The sequence below is a fragment of the Salvelinus sp. IW2-2015 genome, linkage group LG4q.1:29 (genome assembly GCF_002910315.2).
Source record: "Salvelinus sp. IW2-2015 linkage group LG4q.1:29, ASM291031v2, whole genome shotgun sequence".
Classification (NCBI taxonomy): domain Eukaryota; kingdom Metazoa; phylum Chordata; class Actinopteri; order Salmoniformes; family Salmonidae; genus Salvelinus; species Salvelinus sp. IW2-2015.
The window spans coordinates 63,617,153-63,644,875 of NC_036842.1; the positions used below are offsets into that span (position 1 = coordinate 63,617,153).

At 47.8% G+C, this 27,723-nt stretch overlaps 1 protein-coding gene and 1 pseudogene across 1 annotated transcript in view; both read left to right on the forward strand.

The window, feature by feature from the left end:
* The window catches only part of LOC111960979 (zinc finger protein 423-like), an 88,808-nt pseudogene extending 69,803 nt beyond the window's left edge, over window positions 1-19,005 (forward strand).
* Window positions 19,006-26,922: 7,917 nt separating this feature from the next.
* Window positions 26,923-27,723, forward strand: part of si:ch211-212o1.2 (TMEM189_B_dmain domain-containing protein) — a 47,055-nt gene continuing 46,254 nt past the window's right edge. The window contains exons 1-2 of the mRNA XM_023985364.2: window positions 26,923-27,031; window positions 27,495-27,689. Of these exons, the coding sequence (XP_023841132.1) occupies window positions 27,025-27,031; window positions 27,495-27,689 (202 nt within the window). The 5' untranslated portion in view covers window positions 26,923-27,024. The remainder of the gene's footprint in view (window positions 27,032-27,494; window positions 27,690-27,723) is intronic.

Here is a 27,723-nt window from a genome sequence, read left to right on the forward strand (position 1 = left end):
ATAAAGAGCATTGTGCGAGAATGCACTTACACTCAAATATCCCATACGGATGTAGAGGAGGAGGAATCAACAAACAAAACAAGCCAGAGGACCCCCCTATTCCCTCCCCCCATCCCCTCCCATCAAACCGCTACTGAGCTTAAATATTTACTATGCTATAAGAAATAGTGTAACACACATGCCAAACAGAGTGGGTGTCTACCGGGTGGAGCACCACGCCCCCCTGAGTGAATAACCAGCATAGGTAAAAGCTCAGCATTGTCACCAATGACCAGCAGACCACAGAGGTGAAGACGGAGGTGAGCTCTAATGGCACCTGGGGAGACAAAAAACAACAACCACAAAAAAAACAAGCTCTTGAATCCAGTAAAGGAATCCAATCTGCAGGCTGTATAACATGCTGATCAGGACATAAGCATCAGATTACCGGCTTACGTACTTACTATTTATGCGCAACTGGGGAGAGCAAAAAAACTAGAGGAGAGAGGAGCTAGAGGCTAAAATATGCATGGGGCTGTACATGGACCAGATAAGAGAAAGAAAAGAGAGGACAAAAGCCAAGAGAGTTCAGAAAGTAAAAAAAAAAAAAAAAAAAAAAAAAAAAAAAAAAAAAAAAAAAAAAAAAAAAATTTTTTTTTTTTTGCTTTAAAAAAAAAAAAAAAAAAAAAAAAAAAAAAAAAAGGTTTTTTTAAAAAAAAAAAATTTTAAAAAAAAAAAAAAAAAAAAAATTTTTTTTTTAAAAAAAAAAAAAAATTTTTTAAAAAAAAAAAAAAAAAAAAAAAAAATTTTTTTAAAAAAAAAAAAAAAAAAAAAATTTTTTTTTTTTTTAAAATATAAAAAAAAAAAAAAAAAAAATGGACGTGGGTTAGGTGGCCAATGAGGGAGAGAGATGCATGCAGTGACGGTCCCACAAAAGGCTCGTGAAGGCTGAAGATTAAAGTGAGGTGGCCGGGTGGGCCTCAGAGTGCTGGTAGGAACCCCAAGCCACGCACAGACCCAGCCAGCCATCCATTCAGACCTCATTAAAACACCAAACACCACAAAAACCAGCCTCACCACTAACCTCCACGACCAGCCCAACATCCCTCACTCAGAACACTCCATCTCCCCCACTTAGACCTGCTCCTCTTGGACAGCAGACGTGGGCTGGTTGGGTGTGTTATTAGGAGTCAAGCTCAGATATGAACAGGGCCAGGAAATGGAAGAAGGATTCACACATCAGAGGTAGAATAGGATGCTTCTGTGGCATGTGCAGTGTGGCGATGAAAAAGCAGTCCCCCCAACTCTGTCTCCCTCCCCTCGTCTCTGCTCGCTCTCTGTCGGTCACAAGGTAGGTGCCTTATGCGAAAGAAGCTCAGAGAGGAAAATTGATCGTTAGAGTTCTCCTCCCTAACCCTCACTCCCTTTGCCCCACCGACAGGCTAACACAACACGCTGGTTAATAAGATATGTAATAAAACCTCTAATTCCCTGGTGTCACGGATTATGAAGAGTAAAGAGAGTGTGATCGGCTCGCATCGCCCTGATTTGTGAAGGAAGGGAGCGAGGAGAATTATGGAATGTAGAAGTTTGCAGTACTACTCCAACGACTACGACGAGAACGACAGCAAACATCTAAGTTAGGTAGCTGAGACCACGTGACACACCACATGTGCCAAAAAAAAACCCGGCTGTCTCCCCATCCCTTCCATACTAATCCCCTCCCTGTCATCGCTCTTTCTCTTTCTCTTATAATTTATATTTTGCTGTTGAAGTTGTTGTTTTAGTGCAATGAGTGTCCTTTCCCCTCGCCTCTGTGATTTGCACGCGAGAGACGACAGATTCCCACTTTTCTCCATAGTTCATTCATAAACCTAGCCCACTGTTTAGCATAGCTCTGCCTTCACTGGTCTTTTTAATCCCAACCATCCATCTACATCTCACGCCTCTCCCCTTCCCCACCCCCAAGTCTTTGTCCAGGCCAATAACTGCAGCATGCAGCAGCACATCCTGCTGTGCCCTGTCAGCGAGGACAGAATCTACGATCTTCCCAGTGTCCACAGAGTTCTTCTTTCATGACTAGCTCCAGGTCAGTACTAACTACATATAGACAAAGACTGATGGTCATCTCTCAGCACCATGCAGCAATGTCTGCCAGCACCACTCAACCAATATCATCTGAAATCATATGATCTGACTTCAATAATATTGCCTATGGAGTAAGTAGTTATCCAATATTTTTTTTGTCTACCTTGTTTATGGTCTTCACTAACCAGGATTCCATTGCAGTCTTGACTCAGGGTATACCTGAACATGTTTTGTGGTATGGGTTGATTAATGATTTGAAGAGTAAATGTGTAACTTCCTTAGCGCATGATTAGACCCCAGTGCACTGCTAACCAGTCAGCTCGGTGCCTGACTTGCGTGCCCTTTTTGTGATAAGCTCTCCTGAATATTAAACCCTGATTTAATAATTAACCGACTCTACATGAATGAGGATGATAGTATTTATAATGAGGCAGTCATAGCCCCATACAAATATGGCAGAAACACGATTGAATATACTGAAAACGATTGGGAAACATCCGTGATATTAGGCATTGCACTCATGGCAAGCCTCCACTCTTCCCCACAGAGAAGCTCTAGTACATCACAACTACATCAAGATGCCCTCTCCATGCAAATGTTCATTATGTCTTCCTACTCTTGCACCGCACACGTTTCCTCTCATGAGCTGTCCCTCTGGGACAGAGCATGTGCACAGTCGCAAGCTGGGAATGATAGCTAGAGACAGAAACAGAGCCATCGTTGAGAAAGCACCAGACTGTGGTGCGCAAAGTTGAGAACACAACATGGAATCCAGAGTGCTTTTTTTTTATTGAGGGGTAGGTAGAAATCTACAATCTGAACTGTTAATTATCTCCTGGGCACCGCTCGACGCGTGCAGACGACGAACCTCCCAATCAGAGTAGCCACACCGATTAGGGAATTAGCTTCTGCGGAATTGTAGGAATAGAGGCAGCGATGCACCCATGGGACGGCACAACACAGGTCGGCCAAATAACTGGTCCACTCAGTTCTCTCTACCTAAGCCTTAGCTCTATTCTAGACTCAAGGATCAGAGAGAGGATCCAGCGCTATAACGGCGGATACCTGTAACAATTCCCTCGTTGCAGAAAAGCGGGCTAGCCCCAGCTGGTCGCATGCAGCCGAGCCGTAGACCCACCACGTCCATGCCCTCTGCATGCCATACCACAGCACAACACCTCCCACCCTGCACGCACACTTACAGCGCCCGTCCGCGCTGACGCAACACATCACATAAACTAATCAGCCTATGAGCTGGCGTGCACCTCACACTACCGATCTGTCTGCACCTCCCCTGATACACACACACACCTCCCTGACCAGATCACTAAAGACACACACCCCTCCCTCGAACGCACAACAACTACACCGGTCCTCCGAACCTGCTACACACACAACACACCTCCTCTGACTACATCGACCCAGGCACACACACTTCGCCCTGATACACACACACACATCCTGGCCACGCGTGAATACGACCGAACGAGAGGACACCACCACCGTCCCTACTGCGCAAGCACGCACACTAGCACACAACCTCACGCCTGAAATGTCAGCACAACAGACACACAAACCACGCTCACACAAATACCTGAGATCACACACAACACACCTTCACCGATGCGGCACACATGCACAGTGGCCTGATTACCTTTGCCGACTGATTTACACACACACACAACTCCCTGATACACACACCATATGGTAACGTATCAGTGATCTTCGTCCTCTGTAACCAAGCCCTGAACCAGAAACCCACAACGACGACACCCCCTGATACACAGTCATCACACCAGCGTCATACCCACGGTGTCGCATCAACGAACAACAACAACACAACTCCCCTAACCACCACACACAACATCTCACTAACTAGCTACCCCTCTTTTATTGAATAATGATTGGCCGCACAATCCTTGCAACCACAACCGCCACACTCCCGTCCGGTACTCGGTAGACATAGCCATAGTAAACAAAATCCGGGACACTCAAATTAGCTATCATATGTACATTTGGTATGCAATAATTGTGAATGTCCATCATTTATTTCAGATGATATGTTAGTACGAATTGCCATTCATTAACATATCATACGAATTGTAATCGTATGATATGTATGAATTGCAATTCGTACTATGTTACGAATTTGCAATATTTAAGATATGTTACGAATGTGGCGAACATTACTTAGGGCCAGGGGAAGGGTTAGGAGTTAGGTTAAAGGTAAAGTTTAGGTTAGGGAAAAGAGTTAGCTAACATTAGCAGCCAGGAAGGGTTAGCTAACATTAGCTAGGCCAGGGAAGGTTAGCTAAACATTAGCTAGGCCAGGGGAAGGGTAGCTAACATGCTAAGTAAGAAAGTAAAGATAGCTGCAAAGTTCGACTAATTAAAAAGCAAACCTAAAATGCTATAGCTGTCCGTGATAGATTAAAACACGCAGCCTTTGGGTTTCTAGACGTTCGACTTATACGCCCACCTATTGACCCCAACCAACCACCCTCCTTTTGTTTTTGCCTTAAGGTAACCTTCCTTCTTCTTAACCAACTACACAATCTCAACACTAAAATCCACACTTAATGAACGCTCTCCTTGATTTTCGTTACTGTGTTACACTAGTCAGGAGACCAGCGGTAGAGTACCCCATCCTAAATGGATGGAAGCCTCTCACCGTCAATACCTAAACTGAGTTCTCCTCCCCTCCTGGGCGACCAGCTACGAACACGCTACACCGTCCGCCTGGTCGTCAGAGGGAGATGTTGCGTGTGTGCCACCTCAGGGGAGTGTGACATGAGCGCACACACACCACACCCCCCCTGGCGCACACGCACACCACCCCTCCCTGATGCGCACAACACACACACCTCCCTGACGCACACACACACCACCCCGCCCCTGTTGTGTGAGTGGCCACACCACACTACGACCCCTCTCCCTTGCTACAGTTGGGACGCAACCCAGCAAGTCCACGAGCGCTGTCTCCGTGAACTCACAACACACACAAGGCCCCTCCCCTAGTGTCGGTACCGCTAAGCACAACACCCCTCTCTCTGACAGTGAGCGCGTGGTGACATGATTGCGAACACGACGAAAGTATCGCTCCGTCCTCCACTCAAGTGGAGGTGTATGCGTCTGGCCCAACTCAGTAAACGAGGATGCGGAATCCTCCCGTGGCGTGCTGCCATACAGGCGAGCGGACCGATGCACCACACCCCTCCCCTGACGCACAATTCGTCGACACCCTCCCAGCCTGCCGCCCACCACAGCAATCAAGTCCGCGCATTCAGCCGCCCCAGGGGGTTGTTGCACGCATCCCGAGCCGCAAACACTACATCGCCCGTGGAGGATGGTGTGTGCTCAGGGAGGGTGTGTAATGTGTATCGCATCAACCCAGGCAACAAGCACAAATGTTCGCCTCTGTGCGTCGAGAGCGAACGGTGCCCTGATCGCTGCTCCAGGGAGGGGTGGTGTCCGTAAGCGCATCAGGAGTGTGTGGTGCGTAGGAGGGGTGTGTGTGCGTAAATGCGCCACACGACGGGACGACACAGCGTGCTGTGCCTCCGCTGACCGCACACACACCACACCCCTCCCTGTCGCCACAGGGATGCGCACCCGCACACACAACCCTCCCCTTATCGCACACACCACACACACCTCCGACCTACGCACACACAACACCCCTCCTCCCCTGATGCGCACACGCCACACCACACCCTCTCCCGCTGGTATGCTGTCACAACACCACGACCCCGCCCCCTGACGCCACTACACGACCTCCCCCACTCAGACGCCGACACGCAGCACACACCCGACTGGCTCCTCTGACGACACACACACTCCCCTGACCACACACCCACACCCCCTCCCCTGAAGCGCAACCAACAACACAAACACACACACCTCCCCGACGCAACACACAACCTCCCCTGACACACACACCCCCTCCCCTGACTCGACACCACCAACCCTCCCCTGACGACACACACCCACACCCCCCTGACCACACACACCACCCCCTCCCCTTGTGTTGTCATGCGCACACACACACACCTCCCCATGCGGGCATCAGGGGAGGGGTGTGTGTGACTTATAGACAACGCGTCAGCCTCGGGACTATGCCACAGGATGAGCCGTACAACACAAACAACACCCTCCCCTGTGTGTACGTGGCCAACACACAACCTCCACCTCGCCCCCACACCCCTCCTCTCGTCAGCAATGCATACACAGCCGCCTGCATGTGGTGCGTCTAAAGTAATAAGTCAAGGGAGGGTGTTGTGTTGATGCGTTCAGGAGGGTCCGTTGTGTGGCGCAGGAGGTGTGTGTAGCTGCTCAGGTCGAGGCTGTGAACCCTTTGAATGATGCTAAATGTGTGCTCAGAGGTTGTTGCTGTCAGGGGAGGAGTGTGTGTGTGGCGTCAGGGGAGGTTGTTGTGTGTGTAGAGGGTGTGGTCGTCAGGGAGGGTGTGTGGTGTGCGTCAGGATGTTATCCAGGGGAGGGGTGTGGTGCGTAGATAGGGGGTTGTGCGTGTGCGCATCAGGGGAGGGTGTGTGACGTGTGGCGATTCAGGGGAGGTGTGTGCGAGTGTGCGCATCAGGGGGAGTTGTTGTGCGTTGGGGAGGTTCGTGTGGATGGCAGAGGGAGTTGTGTGTCGTAGGGGGTGTGGACGTCAGGGGAGGTGGTGTGTGTGTGTATGCGATCAGGGGAGGTGTGTGTGTGCGTAGGGGTGGTTGCATCACGGGGGGGTGTGTTGGGCGATCAGGGGAGGTCCGTGTGTAGTGCATCAGGGAGGTTGTTGTGTGGCGATCAGGGAGGGGTGTGTGTGTGCTCAGGGGAGGTGTGTGTGTGCGTAGGGGAGGGGTGTGCGGTCGGTTCGGGTGTCGTGTTGTGCCGTCAGGGAGGGTGGTGCGTAAGGTGTGTGGCTGTGCACAGGGAGCGGTGTGTGTGTGTGCGTCAGCGGAGGTGTGTGTGTGTGTTGCGCTCAGAGGGGTGTGCGTGTGTGCAGCAGGGAGGGTGTGTGTGGTGTGCGTCAGGGAGGTGTGTCAGTCGTAGGGTGTGTGTGCGCACAGGGGAGGGTTGTGTGCGGTGCGCATCAGGAGGAGTGTGTGTGTGTGCTCAGGGAGTGTGTGTGTGTGTGCCGCATCAGGAGGGCGTGTGTGTGCTGTGCGCATCAGGGGAGGGTTGTGTGTGTCGTCAGGGAGGTGTGTGTGGTGTGCGCATCAGGGAGGGGTGTGTGTGCGTGTGCGCATCAGGGGAGGGTGTGTTTGTGTGGCGTCAGGGGAGTGTGTGTGGTGCGTCAGGAGGAGTGTGTTGTGATCAGGGAGGTGTGCTGTGTGTGTATCCAGGGAGTGTGTGTTTGTATCCAGGCAGGTGTTGTTATCAGGGATGTGTGGTTGCGCATCAGGGAGTGTTGATGCTGTGTATCGGGAGGGTGTTGTTGTGTGCGCTTCAGGGGAGGTTGTGTTGCGGTGCTCATCAGGGAGGGGTGTCGTGTGTGTTATCAAGGAGGTGTTGTGCTGTATCAGGGAGGTGTTGGTGTGTGTAATCAGGGGAGTGTGTGTGTGTGTACAGGAGGTGTGTGTGTGCATCAGTGAGGTTGGTGTGTTGCGTCGGGATGTACGCACACACACACACACACCTCCCCTGACGCACACACACACACCTCCCCTGACGCACACACACACTTCCAGGAAACCATTACCATAGTGAGAGGCCATCATTTAGATGGGGTACCACTACCCAGCCTGGTCTCATAGACTAGATGTAACACAGTAAACGAAAATCAAGGACACTCCATTAAGTGTGATATGTTGAGATTGGTATGGTTAAGAAGAAGGAAGGTTACTTAAGGCAAAAACAAAAGGAGGGTGGTTGGTTGGGGTCAATAGGTGGGCGTATAACGTGAACGTCTAGAAACCCAAAGGCTGCGTGTTTTAATCTCATCACGGACAGCTATAGCATTTTAGCTAATTAGCAACTTTGCAGCTTACTACTTTCTAACTACTTAGCATGTTAGCTAACCCTTCCCCTGGCCTAGCTAATGTTAGCTAACCCTTCCCCTGGCCTAGCTAATGTTAGCTAACCCTTCCCCTGGCCTAGCTAATGTTAGCTAACCTTTTCCCTAACCCTAAACTTTACCCTTTAACCTAACTCCTAACCCTTCCCCTGGCCTAGCTAATGTTCGCCACATCGTAACATATCTTAAATATTGCAAATTCGTAACATAGTACGAATTGCAATTCATAACATATCATACGAATTACAATTCGTATGATATGTTATGAATTGCAATTCGTACTAAACATATCATCTGAAATAAATGATGGACATTCACAAATTATTGCATACCAAATGTAACATATGATACTAATTTGAGTGTCCCGGATTTTCGTTTACTATGCTATGTCTACCCGAGTCCACGTTGCGCAACCACATACTTCAATATATATTAGTACATCCACACTTATACTAACTCGTTCTGTTTTAGACACAGAAGACACTGACACACAATAATGTCCAGATCCAGCCACCCCTCCCCTTCATCAGGTTTACTTCCTTCCTTCCCTCCCTCCGTCCCCTCCTCTCCTTCCTCCCACCCTGTCCTGGCAGGGTTCTGGCCATGTTGGGTCGTTAGTATCCAGACAGATCGAGGAGGACCCAGCTCTGTATAACTCACTCAAGAGTGGGTCCAGTGGGCAGCTGGGGTCAGCGTTATTCTGCCCTGCCCGTGGCTGGATCCATCATCCTGAGCAATGAGCTAAAGGCTGGAGGATGGACCCACCCAGCCGCCTGCTACTACCACACCCTCCGTCCCGCTCCTCCTCATGTGGCTCCTTCCCGCTCCACTAGGGTGGATGGTAGAGGAGAGGGTCTGTGTGTATGCTAGCCCTGGGAGTGAGCTTCCTGTGAGCTTAATGTCCAAATAATATCAATGGCTCCATTTTGGGGCTATGACCTAAATCTCCTGACCGGTCCACRGAGCCCTCAAGCCCCGGCCCAGCCCCCCCGCCCCCACCCCCACCCTTCCGTGACAGTGATGTAGGGCCGGCGGCAGTGGGCATATGGCCGGTCAGTCCATTTAGCAGCAGGAGGAGCGCTGGACCCTGTCGGTCACTGTCTGCCTCACCCCGAGGCCGAGCGACTGAGAGATAAACACCAGCCGATCGCACAGTGTGGCACGGCCCCCTCGTGCCTCTCCACCTTTCCACACTCCACCATTTTCCTCCCTTCCTTCCATCCTGGCCACACCTCTCCCCTCCTGACCGGGTCACACCGTCAATAATAAGTCATTTTCCTCTCTGAGCTTCTTTACGTAGGACCACTCACTCCATCACCAAGTTGGAACACCACACTCACATGGCCACAGAAGCATCCTCTGATGTGTGAATCCTTCTTCCATTTCCTGGCCCTGTTCCATWTCTGAGCATTGACTCCTACTAACCACCCCCACCCGCCAGCCCACCGCTCTGCCTGTCCCCAAGAGGAGCAGGTCTAAGTGGGGGAGATGGAGTGTTCTGAGTGAGGGATGTGGGCTGGTCGTGGAGGTTAGTGGTGAGGCTGGTTTTTGTGGTGTTTGTGTTTAATGAGGTCTGAATGGATGGCTGGCCTGGGCTGTGCCGTGCTTGGGGTTCCCTACCCCAGCACTCTGAGGGCCCACCCAGGGCCACCCTCCTTTAATCCTTCAGCCTTCCCACGAGCCTTTGGTGGGACACGTCACTGCATCATCCTCTCTCCCTCATGGCCACCTACCCCACCTCCCTTACTTTTCTGAACTCTCTTGCTTTTGCCTCCCTCTCTTTCTTTCTCTCTATCCTAGTCCCATGTACCAGCCCCCATGCATATTTTAGCCCCTCTCAGCTCCTCTCTCCTCTAGTCCTTTGTGCCTCTCCCCAGTGCCCCATAAATAGTACAGACGTAAGCCGGTAAATAAGTGATGCTTATTGTCCCTGATCAGCACTGCTATACCCAGCCTGCCAGATCTGGATTCCTTTACTGGAAACTTCAGAGACTTGTTTTTTTTGTGGTTGTTGTTTGTCTCCCCCAGGTGCCTTAGAGCCTCCACCTCCCCGTCTCACCCCTCTGTGGTCTGCTGTCATTGGCTGACCACATGGCTGAGCTTTACACTATGCTGGTTAATTCAACCCTCAGGGGGGCGCTGGTGCTCCCCACCCAGGTCAGCACACCCCCTCTGTTGGCATGTGTGTACACTATTTCCTTTAGCACTAGTAAATATTTAACTCCAGTCAGCAGTTTAGAATGGGAGGGGATGGGGGGAGGGAAGTAGGGGGGTCCTCTGGCTTGTTTGTTTGTTGATTCCTCCTCCCTCTACATCCCGAAAGTGTTGAATATTTGAGTGTAGTGCATTCTCGCACAATGCTCTTATAATGGTAGGAGCTGGGGTTTGGGTCTTAGAGTAGAGAAGGCACACGATTAGCATGCAGTGTCTGATCTCTCGGCCCGCCTTGTTTGATTGGACAAGTTGTGCACTGAGCAGTGTCTTTGTTAGCCTCGTGTATGTTCACGTTAGGAAATGTGTCTGTTTTCGAATGCGTGCGCTATGGAATCTAAGTAGTGTTTTCTTTAATAGTCCTTGTCTATGCTCGCTGCCGTAGCTACGCTACAGTGTGTCAATATTGTAGTGTGTCTCTCTGAACTAAGGATGTGTTTTTGGATATGTGTGTAGGTGGCTGGGGAGTCCTTAGTTTGATCACCATGGCGTGCCACAGTGTGGAGGCAAGATTTGATCTAGGTGTCCCAGTGGCGGTGTCTGGTTGAGTCCCAGCTGCCCCGCTGTGCAGAGTGTCGCTCCATGTTATTAGAATGGGGACCAGGGGGGCTCTCTGCAGACCTCACTTTCCCACTGCCCCCCGCTCCCTCCCGCAAGCTGATTGGCCAGCTCAGAGAGATGCAGTGTAGGGACTGCATGCACCACATACAGGATACAGCTGTCTGGCTTGGCATACCTGTCTGTCTGAGCTGCACCACAGAACACTATGGTCCACTGTGGTAGCCTACACTGGTCTAGTGATCAGGCATTGGTGTGAAGCTGTTGTCACGGTATCAATGGTGTTGTCTTTTTCAGCTCAATAATCACGTTAATTGTATAGCAACAACACTTGAGGTGAGATCAGGGATTTTGAGTCGTGCTTGGAAAGAGGGTTAAAGGGGGGAGGGGTGAGAACAACCTCTGCATAGAACAACCTGCAGACCTCTGAGGAGATGGAACAGGAACATACTGTCGTCCCTCACATCCTCAGCCCCAGGACATGTTTAAGTTGTTTACCTGTTTCTGTGTGTTTTGTTTTCGTTCCCGAACTCCCGCACTGCGAAAGAAACTCAGACAAATTTGAGTGAGGTGAATTCAAATGAAAAACGCTCTACATGGGGTGAGCTAATCTTCTGAGGGAATCAAGACATTCACATCCTGTCGTCTTACCATGGTGTGTGTGTGTGTGTGTGTGTGTGTGTGNTTACCATGGTGTGTGTGTGTGTGTGTGTGTGTGTGTGTGTGTGTGTGTGTGTGTGTGTGTGTGTCTGTGTCTGTGTGTGTGTCTGTGTCTGTGTCTGTGTGTGCACAAGCATTATTTGCTACAAGCCTCTGAAAGGGACTCTGTGAATATGGGTTGTTTACTAAAGATCCAATGACACCCTGTATAACACCCACACACACATCCCCCATAGAGATTCTGTCACAAACCTCCCCCTCATGAAACAACCCTACTTAAGTGATATGAAGAGAGAGGGAGACCATGGCTGCCCTGATGCCCGGAGAGATGAGGTGTCTGGTAGAAATTGAATAATTTAGGGGCCAGCGTGGAAGTGGGAGAGAAAGGCTGGGACAAAGAGGAGGGAGATCCATCGGGATTGAATCAACTATTCTATCTCTCTTCTTACCCTCTCCATCCCTTCTCTATCTGTCTGTTACATTCCATGATTTGTATTCTATCAGAGAGAGAGAGAGCGAGAGAGTGAGGGGGGAAGGAGGAAGGGAAGGGGGAAGTTCTCTCCTCCTGGAACATGTCCCTGTTTGTGTGTCTGCCTCCACAGAGAAAAGCATCGTACCTAGTCAGACATGACAGTTTAACTGAGAAGTGTTGTCGCGGTACAGGACTAGCGCTGTATGGTGCGGTGTCGTTCCACTCATGCCAAAACAGGCCCGGAACTGTCATGGCGGTGACAGTGACGTATGAGCCGGGGTATTGTCCCTGAGTGGGTTCTCCTGGCACTAAACAGTGTAGAGACGTAGTTACACTGTGATCTGATTTGATCAACCACAAAGATGTGGATTACATCACTAGATCAACATCATACATCACCACACTGGTGGTTTGGTAATGGTCTTTTCTTTCTTTCTTTCTTTCTTTCTCTCCCTCTCTCTCTCTCTGTCATTCTCTTGGTCTCTTTATCTCTGTCATTCTCTTTCTCCATCATAGAGAACACATAGGATGGGGTCTTTTACACCCTGATGTTCTCCGTTCAGCAGCTTGAGGCTGACACAAACACACTCTATAAATCACACACACCACTGACAGCTCACAGTCGCACCATCAACCCTTCCTCGCGCTCTCCTCTCTGTAAAATGTTCCCATCTCTCTCTCTCTCTCGCTCCCTCTCTCTCTCTCTCGCTTTCTCTCTCCCCTCTGGGTGATCATAGTTGTGACACCACAAAGCGCACCACATCAAACCCCTCCCCTCACCCCTCTCTGTGCACTTTTGTTCCCTACTCTTAGCTTTCCCCCTCAGTTTAGGGTGCATTGTAATCAAATTGGCGGGGGCCTGTGGGGATTGGGTATGTTATGACAGTGACACGGAAAGGGAATGGGAGTGTGCTTTAGTGATCAGGCCGGGCGGGCTGGGAGAGCGAATGGGAAAGTAGCACTGCATGTCTCTGTACTCTGTCACCCATGGCACAGTCCGTCTGGGGCCCCTGAGCTCATCTGGCACTAGGCACTCCACTACGCCCCATAGAGCCTGTACAGCCACAGGCCCCCTCTCTGTTCTCTCTCTGGATGCACATGTTCTTATCATATTGTGTATGTAAACCAATAAATATTTGAGGGGATATTCTCACACTAACACAACACTCATTGTATTTTAGAGGGTATGCCAGTCAGCAGTTGGATCAGGAGGTCAGGGTAGGTGTGTTAATGTGTTAGCCTATACAGGGGGATGATGAGGGACTGAACCCCATAGCTGTGTAGGCCAAGGAGAGACTCATTACTGGCACCAGCTGAATCAGGCCTATTTTCTGTCATTTAGCTGAAGCTATTTCAACTAGGATGTTATAGTAGGTCTAACTAGGTTAGTGTGTTTCTATGTGGTTTTGTCTTATGGCTAGCCAGTTCTGGGAGTGTTTGTGTGTGTGAGTCTTTTGGATGCGCTTGTCTCTGAGTCTGAGCTTGGCTTTACTGAAGGATAGCAGCAGGGGAGGGGAAGTCCCCCTTGGGTGACAGGGTGGGGGCAAGGGGGGAGGATGGCGAAACAGGACATGTCTGGAGAACGGGCACATTTATTGGGTGGGTTGTGAGGTTAAGGAGAGGCGGGGGGAGGAAAGAGGGAATACAGGGGGAGGGCAGGGGGGCGTTTATTTGTAGCGCACTCCCCAGTGAGTTTCCTGTCTCTCGGAGGTGAAAACCTGGGAACATATGAAGCTTTAAGACAGCCCATCTGTTAGTCTCCGGCCCTTGGAAGACTGTCAGCGGTCTAAAAATAAGGCACACTAAAGTGCACCGGGCGGCAAAGGTGGTTTTTCATTTAGTGTTAAAAACAGAGCAGAGAGGGACAGGCTAGTCCTATGAGTAGAGCCTCTCCCAGATTAATACAAATGTAATAACTAAAATATAGTCGTTGCATAAGTATTCACACCCTTTGTTTATCAGATCACATAATCATTTATATTGACTCACTGTGTGAAATAATAGGGGTTGACATGATTTTTGAATTACTACCCCTTCCTCTGTCCCCCATACATACAACATCTGTAAGGTCCCCCAGTCAAGTACTGAATTTCAAGCACAGATTAATCTACAAAGACCAGGGAGCTTTTCAAAAGCCTCATAACGAAGGGTAGTGATTGGTATATAGGTAATAATAACAAATCAGACATTGGATATATCTTTAAGCATGGTCGAGTTAATAATAATGCTATTGATGACGTATTAAACCACCTAAACGCATCAAAGATGCAGTCGTCATTCTGAACTGCAGGAAGGAAACTGCTTAGGGATTTCACCATGAGGCCATTGGTGATTTAAAACCGCTATGGCTGTGATTGGAAGGAAAAAAATGAGGATGGATCAACAACATTGTAGTGACTCAATAATGACCTAAATGACAGAGTCAAAAGAAGAATAAAAGTATTACAAAACATGCATATGTAAGCAATACGGCACTAAAGTAATACTGCAAGAAAACACGGCAAAGGAATACATACTTTTTGGCCTAAATGCAAAGCCTTCTATTTGAGGAAACTCCAACACATCACTGAGTAACTGCCTCCTTATTTTCAAGCAGCGTCTATGGAGGAATTTTGAATGTTTTTGAACTTCTGAGAGTTGGCTTAAAGTTGGACCAGAGCTAGCTCGCTAACAAGCGTGTGTGTGCAGAGCAGCACCTGAATTAAAAACACCTCTTACCTTTTTAGTAGTTAATAAATCCAATGTGAAACGTGATAAATATAGTGTCTGCAATTAGCATTGAAAAAAATGTATCCATTTTTCTCTAATGAAACATTTCTCCCTAATTTCTGAATCACGCTTGTAACGTCAGTAGGCTACAGTAGCTTTATGTAACGTCAGCAGGCTACAGTAGCTTTATGTAACGTCAGCAGGCTACAGTAGCTTTATGTAACGTCAGCAGGCTACAGTAGCTTTATGTAACGTCAGCAGGCTACAGTAGCTTTATGTAACGTCAGCAGGCTACAGTAGCTTTATCTAACGTCAGTAGGCTACAGTAGCTTATGCTTCGGAGGGGAAAAGGCAGGTTGCCTGCACACACACTGCCAAAGATTTTCAGCTGGCAGGCAGACACTAGAACAAGTTTCTGAGTGACGAAGTGAGGGCTTTGCATAGGCACCTTGTTGCGTTTTTTTGTGAGACTTAAAAAAATACTTTACTTTCGTTCCCAGTTCTGATTCTGTTACTTGAAAAATGTCGTTATTTTCCAGTTTTCGGTTCTGTTCCCTGAACCGGTTCCAACCCCTAGTGTACAGAACATTCGATTCCTGTGTTTGCTAAAGGACGCCTAGTGAACTGACATGTTTGAGTCCCCCCACTCCTCCCTGCTCCCTAGGGGGCGCCACAAAACCAGGAGCCGGGAGGGGCCAGGGGGCCCTGCGGCGGCGCCTAAGACGCCTTATTGAAAGTGACATGATGGCAGCCCTGTCCAGGTTCTCACGCGTTGTTAACATGGTTAGAAAAAGCACCGTGTTGGAAACATAGATTTGATTTTCCTTTATCTTTATCTCCTGCCTCCCCTCTCTCTCCCCTTTCCCTCCTCCCTCTTCCTCCCCCAGTGTGTGCAGCAGTCTCATAGTCTCTGCATTAGTAATGCGACTGGGCCATATTTCCCATGAGCCCACAGCTCGGCAGGATTTAGCCTCTCTTTTATAACCAGTTTAGGAAAACAATGACAGCGTAGATATTGACTGAGCAGTGAGGGGCTGTTCTGCCCACTGCATAGCCTCCCCCTGCAGAGTGGCGCTGTTCCATCCATCACACAGTGTCCCCCTGCTACATGGTGACATGAGAGCAGGCTCTCTCCATTTAGTTTGATGGTACAATACAAAGGGATAACACTGTCAGTGATGTCTTGCCTTTGTTAGTACAGTGGCTAGGTTATCTTGTACACTAGATGTCTTTGTCTTGGCTTTGGTTAGATGTTTGTAATGTGGAGTTGGCTAGAGATATGATGCAGTCCAAGACAGGGAGGAGGATGTTGTTTCAGGATCAATTACTGTCTTTATTGGTTCTTAAGGTTGTAGGGGTTTAAGGGATAGATTGTCAGGTACTGTATTGGGGTGATCCTCTGTGAGATGATGGGGTGTATTTTTCCGTCTCCACTTGTTTAAAGAGCAGAGCCCTTGATCTCCTCATCCTGGAGAATATATCAATTACAGCTGCAAAGGACTGATGTCACACTGAGAGTCATTATCAGATTCAGAGACGCACGCCATTCGCCCCATCGATCGCCTGCGGCGTGATCAATACTCCTGCCCCTGATGCCGCTTTCAAATGAAGAGCGCTAACTAAGACCAGCATCGCAGTGTGTACGTTAACACTGATTAACAAATTAAACAAGTGCTACTTGTTGTGTGTTCGTGCGTGTTTGTGTGTGTCTGTAAAACGGTGTGTCCATCCTGTGGAATGTGCAGCAGTGTAGGTGAGGGTGTTTGTGTGGCTACTTTCTCCTCTGCTCTCCCTAGCTGTACTGTTTCCATCAGGCCACTGCGGTGCTTGTGTAACCCAGGACCCAAGGGAGTAGCCGCTGCCTCTCAATCCCATCCTTCTGCAAATCAATACATACCAGCAAAACCCTGGAAACCTTGGGGGAAACATGCACTCACACTCACTCACTCCCGCTCTCTCTCTCTCTCTCTCTCTCTCTCTCTCTCTCTCTCTCTCCCTCCCTCCCTCTCACACACACACATAAACACATTCCCTTACTAAGATAAGACAAGGCCGCATCCAAAAAATGCATGCCATTTGCGGTCACAGAAGGACAAAGTACACAAAAAGCAAGCACAGATACAACTGACATGTGCATTTACGTGATGATGATGAAATCCAGATCTAGTATTCTGTTTTGTCTAAAATGTTCCTCCTCTCCTCTGGCTGGAGCTCTCCAGTCTGTTGTGGTCTGACTAACAGGAGAAGCAGGCAGAGGGAGAGCCAATCCTGACCTCTGCTGGAGGGGGGCAGAACTGCAGGCGGTGAGGCTCAGAGAGAGAAGTGGTTTGCTCTCATAATGGGGTCAGTGGCTCCCAGTGAGATACAGCTCCTCACTGGAGAGCCTCCCTTGTGCGTGTTCTTGCTCACATACGTGGGGGAGGGGCACAGGAAAAGAGGGAGGGTTAGAGCAAGAGAGACTAAAAGAGGAAAAGAAAGACTGGCTCTGAACGGCTGCAATCAGACAGTTGAAGGATTTAAGACCTGGACTGGGCGCTTGGCCTCCTCTGCTGAACTAGTGCAGCCTGGCTCTGCCAACAGTCGTGTGCAAAATATGCGCACCAAGATAAGGCCCAAAGAATAAGAATAAGTATTTATCAACGGAAAACCATGTTTAATCCTACAGATTTCCCCCCCTTTTCTTTTTTCATAGTGGTGCACAAAAACATGGGCCTATCTTTCTGTGAGAGATTAATCTTGGAAAGCAGCTTTTAGCGAGAAGAGGGGGATGATTGCTGAGCTTTCCCTGGGAATTGGGTTTATGGTCCAGGGGAGAGCGCAGAGGAACCAGCCAGCCTACCAGAAATCTCCCTAACACACAAGCCTCTGGGAGCCCCATATCTGCTGTGATTGAAAATGTAACTCTTCACATCCTATCTGGTTTAGTTTGTGACGTTATACCCTCTGGTTGAGGTGTGCATAGAATATAAGCTCCTGCAGTTGTTTCTGGGGGTGTTGTGAATTTAGTTTTGATAAAGGTGTTTTGTGCGTATTTATTATGAATTTATGTGTGGCGCTCGAGAGCCGTTGAAATGTGGGCCTCATAAGGTATTGAGATGGTGTTTTCAAATATTTAGAAGAATATCAGAAGGGATGCATGCCTCATAAATCTGAATAAACAAATCATTGTTTCATGTTTCCATGGATTAATATAATATGACTGTTGTGTTTATCTGCAGCTCTATGTAAGATGAATAGAAATGGTGTGTGTGTGTGTGTGTGTGTGTGTGTGTGTGTGTGTGTGTGTGTGTGTGTGTGTGTGTGTGTGTGTGTGTGTGTGTGTGTGTGTGTGTGTGTAGAGCAGGTAGTTCATGTTACAGGAGGCGGGGGCCATCCGATGGACGGACAGACAGACATGACGGTTGTGTATAAAGATAGAGATAGCGTGAGGGGGTAGGTGGCTGTGGGGGCTCGGAGGTGTGGCACGTAGCTTATTATATTTCTCTCCTCATGTGTTCTCCTCTCCTCTCTTCCCTTCCAGAACCACACACTGAGCCAGCACGCGCAGTGAGACTGGGCCCGGCAGGACTCCCGGCTCAGCCGAATCCCCGACCCAGGCCCGGTGGGGGAGGACCATTTCAACATCACAGCCAATCAAAGTGTCATTTGCTACTCACATGTAAAACTCTAAGGATTCCGCCACCAGGCGCAGCTATTACGAGCAGTGGGGAATGAATATTAATGGGATATGCTATTAAAAAAGAAAAGGAGAGAAAAAGGATATGAAGGAGAGAAAAGGTATTGTACGTGCAGTATTTTTTATCGTCCCTGCTTCCCGGTTGTGAGGTTTTTTTTAACAAAAGAAAAAACGGGAGAGAAAAATAAACGCCTCTGTCTGATTTTAGTCTCTAGAAATGCTTCCCTTGGCCTCTGTTGCTTCTTGTATCAAACTTCAGAGGTGCCAAATCTTTTCTCCCTTTTTTTTTTGCATATGTTTTCTTCTCTTTTGTTTTTGTACCTTGCAGTAACTAGGTACTTGTGCTGTGTTGTGATTGTTTGCCAGTCGTAATATTTCTGCATTTTCCTCCTTTTTATTATTATTGTTACATATTTTCTTTTTTGTAATTACAAAATAAAAAGACATAAAACAAAATAAAGTTGAGAAAAACATAATGGTTTGATTGGATTTTCCAATCTATGGACCTAAAGGTTATTGTAAAAATGATCAATTTCAGTGAAACTGGATGACGTCTGCTTTTTAAATGTGAATTAACCAGAATGCAACTAGTACGGTCAAAAAAATTACAAATAAATCAATCACAAATAAAGGGAATGTGTGTGTGTGTGTCTTGTTTTTCTAATGAAAGTCAGTGAGGTACCCTGGAGAGGACAACATACCTTCACTTACAGCATGCTCTCACTGTAAACTAATGGTTTCATCTTTTACACTCCGTCCACAAACACTCCGATTCCAGCTACCTAGCACTCATCATTATCAGTGACTCATAAGGGGTAGACATGTTTCTATCTGAAAACTGATCATAACACAGGTATGAAATGTAATATGTGGAGCTATGTCTTCCGTTTTCTCAGAACATGGGGTCTTTACATTCAGGGAAAGGATCTGTTGGGGGGACAATATCATTAATTAATTGTGGATCATGATTATGATTTTTCCCCCCATTTGCTTTTACACAATTATTTAGGGCCTAATAAAACGTATATAACTGCAATGATCGCTATACTACTTAAAAAACATGTACAATCAATGTGGAAACACATTTCCTAGTATAGCAGGATAAAAAAAGCTTACTCCACAAATCATTCACTGATGATTGAATGAACTTGTTTATAATACATTTAATATAATATTTCCCTAAATCTTATAACATTTGATGAACATATCAGGAATTTATTTTCAATGTATGACTTTGAAATCTGGATTATACAAAATATAACAGAGAGAAATAAACTTATGTCATCTAAAGCCAGCCATATAAAACCTCTTTCCACCTCCCTTTAAACTAACAATAATAGACTGTTGGTTCGGTTTGACGACCATACGGCTCTGCTTTAATTGCATCCATGTGTTTAAGCAGCTGGTTCAGCCGTTGAGTCTCATGGCTTCTGCTGGACAGAAGGTCGGTACCGTTCCCAGAAATCAGTCATCGGAACGCATTGATATACCACAGTGCCCTGGGAGCAGTTGAACTTGAGTCAACTTGCCATATAACTTATTTGAACTACAACTGGCAAATGCATGTGTACTGTATCTTTAAATATATTGGCCAGCTTTCCTTGAAAAATTAAGGGATATGTTTTAATCATTTACAATTTAAATGTTACATTTCAATATATTTTGAGCCCAACATTTATAATCAGAACATGGAATTGATATTTCCTAGATGTTAGAAAATATTATAGACTTTGCAATGGTTATAGCAGGTTATAAACTGTTAGCCTCAAATCAAATAGCATTTGTCACATACGCCAAATAGAACAGGTGTAGACTTTACCATGAAATGCTCACTTAGCCCTTTCCCAACAATGCAAAGTTGAAAAGTAAGGAAAATATATACAAGGAGTACCGGTACCAAGTAAATGTGCAGGGGTACGAGGTAGTAGAGATAATATGTAAAAGTGACTAGGCAATCATGATAGATAATAAACCGAGTAGAAGCTCTGTGTGTGTGTGTGTGTGTGTGTGTGTGTGTGTGTGTGTGTGTGTGTGTGTGTGTGTGTGTGTGTGTGTGTGTGTGTGTGTGTGTGTGTGTGTGTGTGTGTGTGTGTGTGTGTGTATATATAGAGTCCAGTGAGTGTGCATAGAGCCGGTGCAACAGAGTCAGTGCAAATAAAGAGGGGGTCAATGTAAATAGTCAGGGTAGCCATTTGATTAACTGTTCAGCAGTTTTATGGCTTGAGGGTAGAAGCTGTTCAGGAGCGTTTTGGTCTCAGACCACTCAGACCAGTAGCAGAGAGAACTGTCTATGACTTGAGTGGCTGGAGTCTTTGACAATTTTTAGAGCCTTCCTCTGACACCACCTGGTATAGAGGTCCTGGATGGCAGGGAGCTTGGCTCCAGTGATGTACTGGGCCTCACTACCCTGTGTAGCGCCTTACGGTCGGATTCTAAGCAGTTGCCATGCCAAGCGGTGCTGCAGCCAGTCAAGATGTTCTCAATAGTGCAGCTGTAGAACTTTTTGAGGATCTGACAAATATCTTCAGCCTCCTAAGGGGGAAGAGGTGTTGTCGTGCCCTCAACTGTGTTGGTGTGTTTGAACCACGATAGGTCCTCGCAATTACTAGACTGATGGAGGTAGCGAACCATTCATGTAAGCTTGCGAGATCAGGTAGCGAGGCTTATAAACTAGAGGCCTAGTATGTGTAATAATATTTGATGGACTGTGTGTGTCACGCCCTGATCTGTTTCACCTGTCCTTGTGATTGTCTCCACCCCCTCCAGGTGTCGCTGATTTTCCCCAGTGTATTTATCCCTGTGTTTCCTGTCTCTCTGTGCTAGTTCGTGTTGTATGTTTTTCCAAGTCAACCAGCGTTTTTTTCCATTCTCCTGCTTTTTGCTATTCTCCTTTTTCTAGTCCTCCCGGTTTTGACCCTTGCCTGTTTCTGTACCATTCTGCCTGCCTTGACCAAAAGCCTGTCTGCTACTCTGTACCTCCTGGACTCTGATCTGGTTTTGACCTTTTGCCGGTCCACAACCATTCTCTTGCCTACTCCTTTTGGATTAATAAACATTGTAAGACTCCAACCATCTGCCTCCTGTGTCTGCATCTGGGTCTCGCCTTGTGTCATGATAGGGAGCCACGCTGTCTCCATGCAGGGAGCCACCATTTGGAGACATCAGGAGTTGTTACAGGGCCTTTTGGAAGGGCCCAGTTCCTTGACGGAACGCCACGACCATGGGTTAAAGGCTAGTATGGAACAAATCAGGGAGTTAGCTCAGAGGCTGCCTGCCACCTCTGAAAAACCATCACCCAGTACATTTTTCCCTCTCTGTGGTGAGTTTGCACAGCCTATTCCAGCTCCCCGAGAACCCTGCTTACCTCCTCCGAAGTGATATTCGGGGAATCCTGGTGCCTGCCGGGGTTTTCTTTCTCAGTGCTCGCTTATTATGGCGCTACAGCCATCTTCGTTTCCTTCAGACCGATCGAAGATAGTGTATATCATTACGCTAATGTCGGGAAGGGCGCTCTCCTGGGCTACGGCAGTTTGGGAGCAACAATCTGCCATTTGTGGTCATCTGGACGAATTTATGGCAGAGGTGAGAAAGGTATTTGAGTCTCCGGTATCTGGGAGAAAGGTGGCCAGTAAACTGCTTGACTTACGTCAGAACTCCCGTAGTGTGGCATACTACGCGGTTGATTTTCGCACATTGGCTGCCGAGAGTGCCTGGAATCTGGAGTCTCTTTTTGATACTTTTCTGCACAGATTATCTGAGGATGTAAAGGATGAATTAGCTGCTCGGGAATTGCCGGTGGACCTCGACTCACTTATCGCCCTAACCATCAAAATCAATGAACGCCTAAGGGAACGTAGGAGTGAGAGGAGGTCTGGTCTCGGGCACACTCGTGCACCCGCTATGGCTCGCTCACCTTCAAGGGATTCCGGAAGTTTCCGGGGGCAGCTTTTCAGAGAGGATTCGAAGCCACCCAAGCCCTCTTGTAAATCTACCTGCCCTATTATGAAACCCTTGTCTCTCGTGGGTACCAGCACTATGGTAAGTCAGACTGGGAGTTCCCTAATTCCCATCACCCGCACACCCTTTTTTGTCCTTGTGCTGTGGGGAGACCAATCTAAGTCTATCCGAGTGCTCATTGACTCTGGGGCTGATGAAAGTTTTATGGATGCCACTATTGCTTCGGAGCTTGGTATTCCCACTCAGCCTCTCTCTGTCCCCATGGATGCTAGTGCACTGGACGGACGCTCTATAGGTGAAGTCCCATAGTACTGTGCCCGTTCAATTACGGGTTTCTGGTACTATACAGTTCCTCCTCATTGCATCTCCCCATGTTCCGGTTGTTTTGGGATTTTCCTGGCTACAAAAGCACAATCTGGTGAATGACTGGACCACAAGCCCCATCCTGGGTTGGAGCCCATTTTGCCATTCCCACTTCCTTCAAGCAGCACAGTCTTCCCCCAAGTCGTCTTCCTCAGGATGTTAGCAAGACTGTGGATGTCTCAGCTATTCCCACTAAATACCATGATCTCCTGGAAGTGTTCAGTAAGGCATGTGCTACTTCCCTTCCCCCTCCTTATGATTGTGCCATTGATCTTCTCCCAGGCACCACACCACCTCGGGTCGATTGTATTCTCTGTCTGGACCAAAGACCAAAGCTATGGAGGAGTACATAGAGGAGTCTCTGGCCACTGGGGCCGTCCGTGCATCTGCATCTCCTGCCTGCGCAGGGTTTTTCTTTGTGGAAAAGAAGGACAAGACCCTGCGTCTGTATCATTGACTACAGGGGACTTAACGACATTACGGTAAAGAAATCGCTACCCCCTACCTCTTCTCTGCGTTTGAACCTCTCCAGGGAGCCACCATGTTTTCTAAGTTGGACCTTCGGAATGCCTACCACCTGGTTCGGATACATGAGGGGGATAAGTGGAAGACAGCCTTCAACACAGCCAGTGGACATTATGAGTACCAGGTCATGCCATTTGGACTCACCAATGCCCCCCGCTGTTTTCCAGGCTTTGGTCAACGATGTGCTCCAGGACATGCTAAACCGTTTTGTGTTCGTTTACCTTGACGACATCCTGTTTTTTCCTGTTTTTCTGCCCAAGAACATGTACTTCATGTCAGACAGGTTCTTCAGTGCCTCCTGGAGAACCAATTGTTTGTGAAAGCTGAGAAGTGTGAGTTCCACCGCTCTACTATTACCTTTCTGGGATGTGTCATTGCTGAGGGCAATGTTCAGATGGATCCTGGAAAGGTGAAAGCAGTGGTGGATTGGCCTCAACCAACGTACAGGGTGCAGTTGTGAGGGTTTCTTGGTTTTGCTAACTTCTACCATCATTTAATTCGGGATCACAGCACCTTGGCGGCCCCCCTCTTGGAACTCACTTCTCCCAAGGTACCGTTCAAATGGTCTCCAGCTGTTGACAAAGCCTTTGTGGACCTGAAGCATCGGTTCACAACAGCTCCCATGCTCATCCATCTGGACCCCTCGCGTCAATTTGTGGTGGAAGTTGATGCTTCGGATGTTGGAGTGGGGGTCATCCTGTCCCAGCGATCTGCCCAGGACCAAAAGCTTCATCCCTGTGCCTATCTGTCCCATCGTCTCAATCCTGCAGAGAGGAACTACGATGTAGGCAATTGAGAACTCCTGGCGGTTAAGATGGCGTTGGAAGAGTGGAGGCACTGGCTGGAAGGAGCAGAACAGCTATTCTTGGTCTGGACCGACCATAAAAACTTGGATTATCTCTGTGCAGCCAAGCACCTCAACTGCAGGCAGGCCAGGTGGGCCCTCTTGTTAACCAGATTCAACTTCACCATTTCCTACTGCCCAGGGTCAAGAAATGTGAAGCCTGACGCTCTCTCCCGCCTATACAGTTCCTCTGCCACACCCTCGACCTCCGAAACCATTCTCCCTACCTCATGTCTTACTGCCACTGTGGATTGCGGTATTGAGAACCTGGTTCGCGAGGCGCAACGCTCCCAGCCTGTTTGTCCCTAACCCAGTCCGGTCCCGGGTCCTGGAATGGACTCATTCCTCCAGACTGACCTGTCATCCAGGGTCCCGTCGTACACTAGCCTTCCTCTGACAACGTTTCTGGTGGCCCACAATGGTTCCTGACATCTCTGCCTTCGTCGCCGCATGCACAGTGTGTTCTCAGAACAAGACTCCACGGCAAGCTCCTTCTGCCATCCTTCAACTTTTGCCGGTCCCTCATCATCCTTGGTCTCATATCTCTGGACTTTGTCACTGGGCTCCCTCCGTCTGATGGCAACACTGTCATTCTGACGGTAGTCGATCGGTTCTCCAAGGACGCCCATTTCATCCCTCTCCCCAAACTACCTTCTGCCAAGGAGATGGCCCAGTTTATGGTGCACTATGTCTTCCGGATCCATGGACTCCCGGTAGACATTGTCTCCGATCGGGGTCCTCAGTTCTCGTCTCAGTTCTGGAAGGCATTCTGCACCCTTATTGGGTCGTTGGCCAGCCTGTCATATGGATTCCATCCCCAAACCAACGGTCAGTTGGAGCGAGCCAACCAAGATCTGGAAACCACCTTGAGATGCCTGGTCTCAACCAACCCCACAACCTGGAGCCGTCAACTGGTCTGGGTGGAATATGCCCGGAACACCCTTCCCTGTTCTGCCACGGGACTCTCCCCTTTCAAGTGCTGCAAGTGCTCCACTCTTCCAAGAACAAGAGCAGGAGCTCAGCCTACCCTCGGCCCAGATGTTTGTCCACCGCTGTCGACGTACCTGGAGAAGAGCCAGGGTGGCTATTCAGACAGTAGACTCTAGGGCATAGAGTATGCAGTGCCATTGATGACTTTCACCATTCTTAGGTAGTCAACTGGGTGGGACTTCCTATGAGTTAAGGAATGATCACATAATTCCATCCAGGTCATCAGGAGGGATTGGCCAATGAATTATACTTTTGAGAAAACATGCCATAACTGCAGGTGGCAATAAATCATCAACGTTGGCTTTATACCTGTTCCAACAACACACTATAGGTGCCAGTGTGCACCTTTTAGAACTACATTTCCCTTTTTCAGGACCCTGTCTTTCAAAGATAATTGGTAAAAATCCAAATAACTTCACAGATCGTCATTGTAAAGGGTTTAAACACTGTTTCCTACGCTTGTTCAATGAACCATAAACAATTAATGAACATGTACCTGTGGAACGGTCGTTAAGACACTAACTCCTTATGGACGGTAGGCAATTAAGGTCACAGTAATGAAAACTTAGGACACTGAAGAGGCCCTTCTACTGACTCTGAAAAACACCAAAAGAAAGAAGCCCAGGGTCCCTACTAATTTGTGTGAACGTGCCTTAGGCATACTGCAAATAGGCATGAGGACTGCAGATGTGGCCAGGGCAACAAATTGCAATGTCCGTACTGTGAGACGCTACAGAGAGTGCTACATGGCCAGCGAAGAGCCCGGATCTCAATCCCATTGAGCAAGTCTGGGACCTGTTGGATCGGAAGATGAGGGCTAGGGCCATTCCCCCCCAAAATGTCCGGGAACTTGCAGATGCCTTGGTGGAAGAGTGGGGTAAATCTGGTGCAGTCCATTAGGAGGAGATGCACTGCAGTACTTAATGCAGCTGGTGGCCACACCAGATACTGACTGTTACTTTTGATTTTGACCCCCCCTTTGTTCAGGGACACATTATTCAATTTCTGTTCGTCACATGTCTGTGGAACTTGTTCAGTTTATGTCTCAGTTGTTGAATCTTATGTTCATACAAATATTTACACATGTTAAGTTTGCTGAAAATAAATGCATTTGACAGTGAGAGGACGTTTCTTTTTTTGCTGAGTTTAGAAGTAGTAGAAGAAGAAAATGTACTACTTCACAATGGAGATGCCTCAATGTTGCTGCCCAAGTTCACATAGTCGCCAAATGGAACATATACAATGTTGCATCTGCTAACTATCTCTATGGGGACTCCTGCCAGCACACACAACAGGTGCAGTTGAATACAATCATTAGGCTACTTTGTCAGAAGCAGCCTAGCCAACAGAAATGTATCACTATTATGTTGTCCGTTTACTTCATTCAATCTAAGGTAATGTGATAACTTGAAAGATTTAAATTAAGATTATATATATATATTTTTTTACATTTCAACAAGTCTGCATGAGAAAACTAGATGCTGTGAAGAGGAATTGCCGGTGTAAGACAATTTCTGTTTAACAATGTGGAAGGACAATTGAATTAACTAAACTCTATAAAGGAATAGAGAATATGGGCCTGCGGTGTCATATTTTAATCATTAAAGTTTGTGAAATACCAACTGGTCTTTGTTTTTGTAGTGCACTGTTGGATCGGTGCCAGTGGGCAATGGCATCACCCGCGTATCAGCTCGAACCACGGGTGTATTCCTTACGCCTATTCTGTTGCAAAACGTTTCTTAAACGGAAGCAAACTGAACGAAACGGGGATGGACCTACCTAAATTTGTCCAATAGAAACTGTCGTTTTGCTCCGTTTTCTTCCTTTTGGTTCTTAAACAGTACATGGTTTCCGTAATGAATACGCCCCATGGTTCACTTCGCTGTTGCGCCAGGACATTAGGGATCCTCAATATTTTACAGCTGATTCTCTGAAGTGCTGGAGGAAAAGAAACTCAGTCACAGACGTACGGTCCAATGCCAGGTATTTATCGCTGTGGTTTTGTCATTATCAGAGGAAATATAAGATTTTTTAAAATACCTATTTAAGTAGTTTCCATAAACAATTACGTTTTTGTTTTAGACCTTTTTTGATATCATAACTTTACTATCCCTACACTCTGGCAAGCATGGAGAAATGCAAAAATAAGTGTTTACAATAATTAGCGGAACATGAAAGCGCTGCTCTAAAACACGCCAGTTATAGGCACACTAGGCTGTGGTCTTTGAATAATTATATAAACTGTTGTCTCAATCAGACGAAAGGAACGTAGTACTATAGCCGCCGTTATAAGTCTGTTTGTCAGAGGCGGTTCATCCGTATTGTAGTTCCGGGTTTTACTGGGTAGCTCCGGTGCGGAGAGCATCACAACACCACACTGACAAACATTCCCTAGCAATCAAATAACTGGCTTCGTTTGAAGAAATACATGATTTATGCATTTTAGTTCAAACTGGAGGAATGGAAGGGAGGATCGCGGTGGCAGCGCCAGTACTACTGTCAGAGAGAGAGATTCAACATCGGTCTATGGCAGAGGAGGATCCTAACGGGAATGAGCACGGTTCGGCTGCCCGCAGCACGGCGCCTCGTTGGGGACCGCAGCATGCAGGGGCCCGACAACTTGCAACACTGTACTCACCTGGTAAGACAATGAGCTGGGGAGAATACTTTTTTAA